Source organism: Myxine glutinosa, chromosome 10 (assembly GCF_964187855.1).
Source record: "Myxine glutinosa chromosome 10, kmMyxGlut1.1, whole genome shotgun sequence".
NCBI classification, from domain to species: domain Eukaryota; kingdom Metazoa; phylum Chordata; class Myxini; order Myxiniformes; family Myxinidae; genus Myxine; species Myxine glutinosa.
The window spans coordinates 86,626,048-86,638,132 of NC_136270.1; the positions used below are offsets into that span (position 1 = coordinate 86,626,048).

Sequence of the window (12,085 nt, forward strand, 5' to 3'; positions counted from 1 at the left end):
AAGACCTTTAGTGGTGGAGGTAACTATGTAGCACAATAAATTGAGGAGGGAAACGTTTTTGAGAGTTCCACCTTAAGACCAGCCAGATTATGTTTGTCTGGTATATTCCTAAATTTTAATAACTTGGTATAATATAATTAATTATATTAATTGGTATAATTTGGTAGAATAAAAACCTGATCTATTCCTAAAGGTTTCAGAGAAATGTTGAAATACATACAGCCAATAATACACACTAACATTAACAAAAATCCTTTGAAGTTCCTGTCCTTCTCGTGATAGTACGAGCAAAAGCTTTTTAACAATGCCTCTGCCGCACAATGATCTATATAGAATGGGAAATGAAACTATAAATCAATATCACGACGGCCATTGACCCACCCGAAGTCCATCATTTCCTGGTGGTCCATCATCCCCCATGAAGCCCCATTCTCCCTGAGGAAACAAGATGGAGCAAGACATTCATCTTAGCTACTTTTGTTGTGAGAGATATAATGTATGGATTATTTCAGTAACATAACAACTGATTTATCAGAGGCAGGCTTGTTAGTAAAATATAAAGTTCAAATAAAAGTTTAACGTAAGCTTTGCTGCTGCAGTATCGGCTAGAGGCCTGTGGTACTGTGGAACCAGTGTCTGGCTGGTTCTCTTTTATTGTCTACATTGTCTGCAGCATTTACATATACAATAAGATCTCATTATAATGAACAGATCCGCTCCGTGAGTTGGTCAACGTGTTCACCAGGACCTCGATCTCACCACCCACGAGAAATTAAAAGGTGTCCCCTAGTCCTAGTGTTTCATTTTGATGTATTGAGATGCAATTCATTCGTCAAAACAGGATTGTCCACCGAAAGTGCTGAAATGTCTTAGTTCTTCTTGATATCTTTGTTCTTTGTTCCTTTCACATTTTATTCTACTTCTTCACATATCTCTTTATTCGTTTTAATTCTTGTTTTTTCTTTTTAAAATGCCTTTAACTCTTTATTTCTCTTTCTTTATCAATCTGTCTGGGGAGAAGTGAATTCTTGCATAAACTTTTCTGTAACGTTCACCTGGCTGTGCCTCGGATGGGTTTGAGGGTAGTGGAGCAAGGTCTGAAACCCGAATCCCATCTGATGACTCCATCTTTGCTCTTTACTTTGTCGGGTTCTTCCTGATGACTATAATGCAGTATTTGGTCTGCCGTTTGATTATGAGAGTGTTCATTAAAATTGGACTGTACTTGTATTACATTAACAATATTAGGATTTAGACATCAATGTACATATCTATCTACTATATAAGAGAGCCGTTGGTCTGTCTGTCTGTCTGTCTGTCTGTGTCACCATTTTTCTTAAAGATGGCTGAACGGAGCTTCGTCAAACTTTCAGAGGTTCATCAGTGAGTGCCTGGGAGTGTTTTAGGCAATAAAAAAAAAAAATCTTGGAAAAAAATATATATATTTCGTTTTAGGGATTTTTAAAAATCTCTCTCTATAGTGCCGAAGCCTTTTTGATTAATGACACTTATAATTATATACAAGTACACATTCACATAAATAAATACAAAACAATTTGCAAACATTTGAATTCAAATGAATCAAACAATTCTGGAAGTAAAAAAAATACTGCAATAAAATAAAATTCTGGAAAAAAAAAAAAAGGAAGTGTACGAAGTTGGTAGTAAAGCTTCTTCTTCTTCCTGAAAGTCATCATACTTAACTCAGAAACGTGATCAATGGTCCATTCACCAGCAGATATTCAACGAAAAGGTGAAATGATGATTTGACATTTGTGATGGATTCTGATTTGGATGTAATTGCTTTTCCATTATATTTGCCCTCATTTCAAATATGTTGATGTTTCTTTTTGGCTTGAGCAATGCCGGGTACTCTAGCTATAAACACTTATGTACTTTACTCGGGGTACAAATACAAATACAACTTTGGCTGGGGGAGGGGTAACATAGGCTATGTAGCCGCGGCCTCTTTTGAGGATGTGGGGGACCGGGAGAGGGGCGTAAATTCTCTATGTAAATGTGTACCGTGTAGCACCACCTAGTGGTGGTGGTAGAGGGTATTACAATTCACTTTTTTACCTGGGCAACGTTGAGCTTAAAGCACTGTTCCCAAGGGTAAATTCATTTTGGCAAACAGGACTAATTGGTCTGTCAGCGAAGTGACGGGTGGGCTCCGCTAATAATTCATAGATTTTACTTTTTTGTTTTATCTGTTGTTTTCATTAAGATTAGTTGGAGTACGAAGCGGACACAGACAGGCTTTGCATTTTGAGATGCTTTCTAGTTACCTCCACCACCGAAGGTGGATGGAGGTTGTGTTTTCACCCCTGTTTGTTTGTCTGTCTGTTCGTTTGTGAACAGGATATCTCAAAAAAGTTGTGGACGGTTTCAGCCGAAAGTTGGTGGAGAGGTTGGGTATGTGACTAGGACAAAATGATTATATTTTGGTAAAGATCCGGATCCGGATCCATATCAGAGAATTTTTTAAGTGATTTGTTTTTACTATTGAGTAATAGGGCTAAACCCGATCTATAGCAGGATATCTCAAAACGTTTCAGACAGATTCAAATGAAATTTGGTGGACAGGTTGGGTGTGTGACAAGGACAAATCGATTCGATTTTGGTGAAGGTCTCGGATACGAGAATTAAAAAAAAATTAACGGATTCGTCACCATTTAGAGATGGGGCCAAAAACTAAGTACAGCACGATATTTCAAAAAGTTGTGGACGGATTCTGACAAAACGAGGTGGATGAGCTGGTTATGTGACGAGGACAAGCTGATTCGATTTTGGTTCAGGTCCGAATCCAGATCCAGTCTCTCAGTGCGATATAAAATGTAAACTGTTCAGCCCGACAGAGTTATGCTCTCTACCGACCAAGTGTTCTAGTTTTTACTGCAGAGATAGTATGTATGTAGAATGTACCATTGTCATAAGTAATAAATAATGGAGGCTTACCTTGTCACCTTTAACACCTCGGGGTCCAGCTGGTCCTCGCTCTCCTTCCATTCCTTGTAGACCAGGTGTTCCTGCAGAACCCATGCTACCAATGGGCCCTGGATCTCCCTGGTTAGTGGATGGGGAAGGTAGGGAGGAAGGGAGTGGTAGGGGGGGGGGTGAAATATGCAGGTAAAAACTTTTTTTTGTTTGTTGTGATTTTAACACTTCTCTTTTTTTACGGCGTAGCATAGAGGGCAATTCCATCTGGGACAGCTTTTGTCTGTCCATCAGGTGTATGTATGTATGCATGTATGTATGTATGTATGTATGTGCAATGTATCAGGCTGGGAAGGCAGTTTGAGTGCACCATCGGTCTTTTATTGCGCGGCCGGGAAAAACACAAGTGACCAGCGTAGGCTCAGCTTTCCACGCCATGCAGTATGCCCCACCTCTTTTATAACCGCACTTCCGGTTAATCCCATACAATAATACAAAACAGTATGTACAGTCATGTGAAAAAGTAAGTACACCCCATGTAAAGTTTTGGCTTTTTCAACATATTTCAACATACAGCTATTTGTTCTTCATTTCAACAATATTGATAGATAAAGGTGATATAATATAACAAATATCAGGAAACATTTACATTTTGTAGTCCATTGTATAATTTAAATAAACATAAATGCAAATTTAGCATGTGGAAAAAGTAAGTTCACCCCTACATTTATCACTACTTCAAATACCTAAAATTAGAATCAGGTGCACCAGCTCAGGTGCAAATGATTAGAACATCGTCAGAGAGGATCTTGGAGGGACCTGTCTTATTTAAACCTCAGACATTTAGTTTGGTTTGCTCTTTGTTGTTGAAGTGTGCGGCATCACCATGCCTAGATAAAAAGAGCTCTCTGAGGCCTTCAGAAAGAAGGTTATAGATGCCTACGAGTCTGGGAAGGGATTTAAAAAGATCTCCAAACAATTTGAAATCAATCATTCGACTGTCCGGAAGATCATCTACAAGTGGAGAAGATTCCAAACAACTACCAACTTGTTCAGGCCAGCCCGCCCCAGCAAGTTCAGCCCGAGAGCAGACCGCAAGATGCTGAAAGAAGTCTCTAAGAACCCCAGAATGTCATCACGGGACCAACAGGTAACTCTTGCCACTGTTGATGTCAAAATGCATGAGTCTACCATTAGAAAGAGGCTGCACAAATTTGATCTACACGGGAGGTGTGCCAGGAGGAAACCTTTGCTGTCCAGAAAGAACATCAGGGCAAGACTAAAGTTTGGTGAAAACCAAAGACAGCATTTGACCACAAGAACCTGATACCAACTGTAAAGCATGTTGGTGGAAATACAGTATTATGGTTTGGAGCAGCTTTGCTGCATCATGGCCTGGGCAGCTCACCATCATAGAATCCACTATGAATTCTTCATTGTACCAGAGGGTGCTTGAGGATAATGTGAGGCCATCTGTCGGAAAGTTGAAGCTCAACCGAAGGTGGACCTTGCAACATGACAATGACCCTAAACATACCAGTACATCCACCAAGGAATGGCTGAAAAGAAAGAAATGGAGGGTTCTGGAATGACCAAGTCAAAGCCCGGATCTAAATCTCATTGAGATGTTGTGGGGGGATTTGAAATGAGCTGTGCATGCAATTGTGCATGCTGTGCAACAATTTTTAGTTGAATAAATTATTGCAAAGTCAAGTTTTCATTGTTTTTTGTTCAATTAGATCACCTTTATCTATAGATACTGTTTAAATGAAGATCAAATATTGATATGTCCACATATGTTTAAAACATTTTTTTTTAATTCATGGGGTGTACTTACTTTTTCCACATGCGAAATTTGCATTTATGTTTATTTAAATTATACAATGGACTAGAAAATGTAAATGTTTCATGATATTTGTTATATTATATCACCTTTATCTATCAATATTGTTGAAATGAAGATCAAATAGCTGTATGTTGAAATATGTTGAAAAAGTCAAAGCTTTACATGGGGTGTACCGGTACTTACTTTTTCACATGACTATACATACACTGTATACAACACACAAACAACAGGCATTTTAAAGCCATTTTCCCTGCTAGAGCAGAGGTTAGCCTTGCGGGCCCCATGACAATCGTCTCCATTTTGCCCTATTTTCTGCATCTCTCCTTGTTAACCCCCTTGCCCGCATTTCTTCTTCCACCATCTTTAGCCAAGTCTTTCTCTGTCTTCCCCGTCCTCTACTTCCTTCTACATTCATTTCCATCACTCTTCTCAACCAGTCACGTTCATCCTTCCTCAACACATGACCAAACCATCTCAAACTGTTTCTCTTCACAGCATCCATCACAGGCTCTATTCCCATCATCTTTCGCAATTCATCATTTGTCTTCCTCTCTCTCAACGATACTCCGCACATCCACCGAACCATTCGCATTTTCACCCTTTCCAGCCTTCGTTTCTGCTCTACGTTCATTACCCATGTCTCGCTCCCATAAATCATAACTTTATATTCCCAACTCCGCTATCAATCTTGTGACGTATACGGATATTATCCCTTCTGGTTTCTCTTATCATTCTTTGATAAAACTGTCTTTTTATTTTCCTCGTTTCAAACGCCACACCTTGTATTGGTCTTTTAACACCACTTCTGAGCGATCCTTTCTTTAAATCATCCTTTGTGGTTTTTTGGGACAAGGTTGTGTATTTCCAACATCGTTTCCTAAATCTCTGTCAGTGGTGATGGTGGGACTATGCTAAAGTGCAGATCCGTGTTTTCTGTCAGCAATACAAAACCAATTGCTCTCAAAGTAAACAATTATGTATTGATGCCACTAACAATTATGTATTATTACACTGTATATATACTATTTATTCTTTCAATAGTAAGGAGAAATACACCTGTCTTGCATTTCCTTATGAAGATTGTGTTTGCAAGAAATAAAATATCTTGCCAAAAGCAATCACCTGTAGCCAAATTGAAAATGAAAAAAGGCCCATTTTCCTGTTGTGTATGCAAAATGGAGAATTTTTTGACCTTCACCCAGCTTCCCCATAAATTTCCCTTCCATACTCTCCTCTTCACTCCCTCACGCATCTTCCATGATCATTAGCTCATTACTTTCCTCCTTCCTCATTTACCCTTCTATTTTCATCTTTCTCATTTCATTATTAAAAATAAATGTGCTTTTTGTGTCATGTATTGTTGTAATTCAATATGTTGGTGTCATGGCTATTCAAATTTTACATTTTATATGGGAACAAATGATTGCCAACAAACCACTTTTTGATAAATTTGAAACTGTCACACACTCTTCCATAGCATAATATTCATTGCAAAATATGACTAGTAATTTCCCCTTTAAATGCCAAATACCTTGGCCCCATCTTGGCCAGCGGAGCCCAGAAAACCTACACGCCCATGGAGCCCAACCGGGCCAGGAATACCTCTTTCCCCGGGCTCACCACGTGATCCCTGTGGAAAGATAAAAACAGTAAAATGAGCAGTGGCCAGGAACCATCCTTTACATCAAGACAGTTTGTACTACATTGCGGATTCAAATTCCCGTGTTGATGAAAATCATATTTGGTTGCATATATTGTGCTGGCAAACAGAACGAAAACGCACTTAACGGTTTTGATGTGTATTAACGAAACTGCATGGAACATAAAGGCCGCCATTCCATCATTCCATCATAGGGAATATCTAGATCCAAATGGACATTGTGCACCTGTACCACAGAGGCATGTGTTTGAGAAACCACTTTGTTTTCCCTGCAATGTTGCTTAATGTGACTTCAGTGAAGGAAACCTATTGGAGATGTGCGACCTCCAATGGAGCCATCACTTTGCAGTTGACAGTGAACTGGGCCTTCCACAAAAGATTATTTTATGGAAATTATTTCATCATCTTCACCAAAAAAAAAGTCATCATTACAAATGTGTATTGTAGTTTGATTATAAATTACAAATTCTGCTTGATGGATTCTGTGTATCATCAGGGCAGGAACTTGGAATTTGTTCGACATGCCAGTGACAACAGCATACACTTTGCAAAAGGGGCAGAGGTATCTTAAACCGTTATCAGCTACTGCTGGTAGATAGGTGAGTAAGGTGCAGTGTATAAAAAGCAATGAAAATGTGCATCAGAAATAGGATTTTGCAACTAGTTTTTGTTTACAAACTGGTTAGCACTATTCTATTGTTTCAGGTGCAACAGGTGACTGCTGGTTTGCATAATTTCTCGGCTGATTAGAGCAGGAATCTGCCAATTTTTTCAGGGTACTGTTACTCTTTGTGAAGGACAACAAGGGGTCTTTAAGGTCCACCAACTAAACTAATAATATGAGTGCCCTTACAAGGAACTGCAACGCAGGAGGTGGCCATTAGGCCCATCGAGCATGCAAGCCTTCATAATGGTTGCCAACCTTTGGGGATTTTCTATGCTTTATCCTTTTAAATACTGAGCATCAAGCAAGGAGCAACACGTACCATTTTTAGAGTCTTTAGTTTGGCTCAGCCATGGTTCAAACTACAGACCTCCTAGAATGGATGCTGCAACCATTATGTCAGTGAGTCAAGTTAAAAAATAGTATGGCCGCCATTACAGGGGTCCAATCCATGACTTTTGTGTGATTAGTACCACACTCTAAGTAATAAAGCAAACTGGTCATTCGCTAATCATAAAAATTAATTAATTCCCTAATTCATTAGCATATGGGACACCCAGCTGAATGTCCATCCAAGGGACGGCGGACATATTGATGAATTGAACAGCATGCGAAACACCAGAGTGGGAGCCATATGTTGTGATTCAATCCAAGGCCAGACAGCAGAGAGGAGTGTGCACATAACATCTGGGCTATCCTGCCAGCCCAAAGTTGGCACTCAAATTTATATTTCGAGACAATTTGGGTTTAAAAAAAAAAATCAACTTCACATATAGTGCTTTGTTTAGAAGATGTGTGGAGTTTCCCCAAGAAGTATTGTTGGATAAAAACTTGCACCAGAAGGGTTGAAATGGTCATTAAAATATTTTGTGATACGTGACTTTCAAAATGACATATCAATGCTAACGGGACCTTTTGTGCATATGCTGTGTGTGTTTTCAGTTACTCTGTTCTACACACCGGGCACTTTTAACCTGCCGTTGCCACCGCGAAATGATTATTTCAAATCGACTTTAAAAAAAGATTTTCAACATATGGACGAAAAAATGGTAATTTCTAAAAAAGTTAACCAAAACCTTTCTGTTTCTGAATGAAAATTTAAATATCTGTGGTTGAGAGGTGTCGAGTTCCTACCTTTTCCTGGTAATACAATTATTGAGCAACAGTAGTGTATATAACACACACACACACAAGCACGCACGCTTCTCCTTGTACCAGTAGATGCAAAAATCTCGTATAATCTCTCTTGTGGCCCTGGAACCAAACAAAAATATATATTTATAACGGCCCCACACAGCCCATACAGCCCCCACTCCCACCGCTTCCCAACTCCAAAAAATGATTAATAGTAAATTTCTTCATTTTAAACTTACCCTGTGCATGCACAAGTCGCAGATATTGCCTTCTCATTAGAGAAACACCCAAACCAGATAGCATGTGCCTCCTTCTGGGAAGTCTGCCTGAATGTTGGTAATGATGGCATTGTCTTTCCAAAAGCAGACGTCCATTAAATAAATTACCAAGCCTGCCATGTTCACATGAGCTAATCCCACAAGGTTCAAAGTCCTCTCACTGGCAGTGATGGTCAGGTGTTTTGGTGGAACACACCCGACCATGAACCTTCAAGCCTTGCACCGATTCACGTCCTCAGGAGTTTGCTATATAGGGAGCTGCAAGCTATCAGCTCTTTGGGTGAGTTCAGAAAGTTCGCCAACTCTTTAGTTATGCAGAGGCACACGCCTTTCTTGCAGGTATGTTTCCAAGTATTTTCAGCTTATTTTAGAAGCTCTGTAAGCCATTTTAGGTAACAATCCTTATCTCGCACACAAGATACACTTGCCCGAACACTGCTGTTTCCTGGGGTTTCTATGCATGCACAATGAGCATTCTGGGGCAGATTTTGTCATTTTAAAGTCGCGTATACCATCATAAGAAATACAGCAGAACATCTGCAATGATAGCTTTAATGCATATATGTAGGAATTATGTAGAATTTTTATCAAATTTAATTCCTCATTATTTGCATGTACCAAAAGTCTTTCTCAAAAACAAATTTGAAACCGTTTGCTATAATTTTCTCTAGACTTGGCGATGGTACAGAATGAGTAAATATTACGGGAAATACGACACGAAGCATGTTCCCTGAAAGCGTGATAACCCAATGGATATACACTTGTGCTGAGAACAGACCTTTGTGTTTTTTCAAATGAAGAATGATACATTATTTTATTAAACTAACCCTTGGACCAATGGAACCAGGTGGCCCAACGTCGCCCGAAACACCCTGAAACACAACACACCGGCACAAAAGTGGTTTACATCAACATCAAAGGCTGTAATGCGCTGGAGTATTACATTGTACATGCTGATATAATCTCGTTTGCTTTTACCTGCTCGCCTTCTTTACCAGTATTTCCAGGAGGTCCATTTGCACCTGGCAAGCCCTAGGAATATAAATAGAAGAAACAACACCATAGCCCCACAATTTCCTTGGTGCATCACAAAACACATCTGACAGATCCCCACATTTAAAAGAGTATATTGTCAAAAGCATTAAGAAGAGTGGATTGGGAATGGAATCAATGTATATAAAGCATTATTCACGTGACTATTTTTGTCACCTAAAAAGCCAATGGTCCGGATGTCATTCTTGCTGTTGACTTCAAACGCTGTGCTCCAGAACTTGCTCCTATTTTCACCAACGTTTTCAAACTCTCCTACTCTGCTGTATTTACTGAACCTCATGGAAGCACGTGTATGTCCGCCTTTCCACAAAGAAGAGTGACTTTCTGATCCCTCCAATTACCATCAGATCATCTTTTCATCATCGATCATCAATAAACAACTTTTAACTCGCATTGAATCGTGCTCTTTCCTCAATGACCAAGGATATGGCTTCTACAAAGTTAGGTCCAGTGGTGACCTGGCCTACATTGCCAATGAAAGATCTTGAGTTTATGAAGATTCCAGAGAAAGTCGAGTTGTTGTGCTGGACATTAGCAAAGCCTTTGGCAGAGACTGACACAAAAGGCACCTTATGAAGCTTCCAATATAAGGTTTGTAGCCTCAGCTCATCTCCTGGTTTTCCAGCTTCATCACTGTGCGATCTATATCTACCTGCATTGATGGTGTCCTATCTGACCATACCACATTAATTATGGTGTCCTTCAAGGTTATGTCATCTTTCCCTCCCTCTTTCTTTTCAACAATGACCTCCTCACAGTTGCTAACAACCCTGTCTATTCCTTTGCTGATGAATCCACCCTCCACCATTAATTAATCCCAGTTCACCTCCTCCCAGTCCATTCTGTCGATCGATCGTGATCTCCTTGGTGCATCTCAATCTCATCCTCCAATTAAGCTCTGACAACCTTGCCTCTTTCAATCAGTCCAAGACTCAAACCCTCCTTAGGTCCATAAAGATAAATGCAGACACTCCTCTTCTCATGTCCAGCTCCAGTTGTCCATCTATATAATAATACCGTAAGGACTCGACTTTGTTATCCCTTTTACGCCGCACCCAGTGACCCGATGCCCACGGCACTAATGGATTTACGATCTACGAACCGCGCTCTTTGTTTATCACGTATAGACATACTCGAAAAATCTGAATTCGCCGACGTTGGGGCCCAAAAGCGTCCGATTAACGGCCGATACGACGCCATCTTACGACGCCATCGTATTGCGTCTGCTGGGCGAAGGCGAAGCGAGCCGTCTGCTGATTGGACAGTCGAGTGGTGTGAACATGGGTGGTGTGAACCAAATGGTCTTTTTATTCTCTTGAACATTTTAAATTAGGATATATAAGGAAACGTCTTTATCGTCATTTTAATGAAGTTAAATGGAGTGACGTTGCGATACTCGGGGTGCGTTGCATAAATCCTCGTAACTCAGAGAGGTGTAGCAGGTGGCGAGACGTAAGGAAGCTTAAAGATAACGAGCTGAAAACAGACGGACGATATCCCTTCCGTGGATGTTCCATGGGTTTCACGTCTTTATCGTCATTTTAATAAAGTTAAATGGAGTGACGTTGCAATCAGCGAGTTGTATACGAAGAGATAAAAGGATGGCATTGACTTTGAGACGGTACGTGATAGTTGGCTGCGGCTGGCTGATGCCACGTTTTTTTTTTTTCTAAGTGCCATGGATACTGATGGACATAATAAAGGTATCGGCTGATCTCTCATCGTAATATTACCCGATGGAAATGAACTGTGTCTTTGTTTGTCATTTCCTGTGCAATAATGTCAAATTGATAAGTCAGACATCCTTTTCTATTGACAACTGCTCTCCTTTTCGATGGCATCGTCTATTGATATGCATGTTCTTCTTTCATATAATTTTACACATTCACAATCAGTATTTCAATTCTTACAGACATTGGAAAGGAAGTTGACTCACAGGCCAACTCTCTGGCTCGATCACAGGCTGACGCACAGGCGATGTAATTGTGAGTAGCATTTTTGCACAAGTGAAAATTGATCTTTCTTCCTAACTCTTACTCGGACAAGCAAATCCCCTATGCCATCCATAATGGTACACTCTATCCATACACCACATCCTCCCTTCCGTGGATGTTCCACGGGTTTCGGATAGTCTATATAATAATACCGTAAGGACTCGACTTTGTTATCCCTTTTACGCCGCACCCAGTGACCCGATGCCCACGGCACTAATGGACTTACGATCTACGAACCGCGCTCTTTGTTTATCACGTATAGACATACTCGAAAAATCTGAATTAGCCGACCTTGGGGCCCAAAAGCATCCGCTTAACTGTCGATACGACGCCATCTTACGACGTCATCGTATTGGCGTCTGCTGGGCGAAGGCGAAGCGAGCCGTCCGCTGATTGGACAGTCGAAGGCGACAGCAAGCCGTCCGCTGATTGGACAGTCGAAGGCGACAGCAAGCCGTCCACTGAGTGGACAATCCAGAGCATGCATTTGTGCCGGTGTCGATCGCGGTGTACGCTGAC

General features: G+C 40.4%; 1 protein-coding gene across 1 annotated transcript in view; it reads right to left on the bottom strand.

Annotated features, from left to right (window-relative positions):
• LOC137433434 (uncharacterized) overlaps nt 1-12,085 on the bottom strand; it is a 232,225-nt gene that overhangs the window by 100,507 nt on the left and 119,633 nt on the right. The window contains exons 31-35 of the mRNA XM_078785841.1: nt 9,498-9,551; nt 9,347-9,391; nt 6,315-6,413; nt 2,959-3,066; nt 382-435 (exon numbers count right to left, since the gene is read on the bottom strand). Coding sequence (XP_078641967.1) covers nt 382-435; nt 2,959-3,066; nt 6,315-6,413; nt 9,347-9,391; nt 9,498-9,551 — 360 coding nt within the window. The remainder of the gene's footprint in view (nt 1-381; nt 436-2,958; nt 3,067-6,314; nt 6,414-9,346; nt 9,392-9,497; nt 9,552-12,085) is intronic.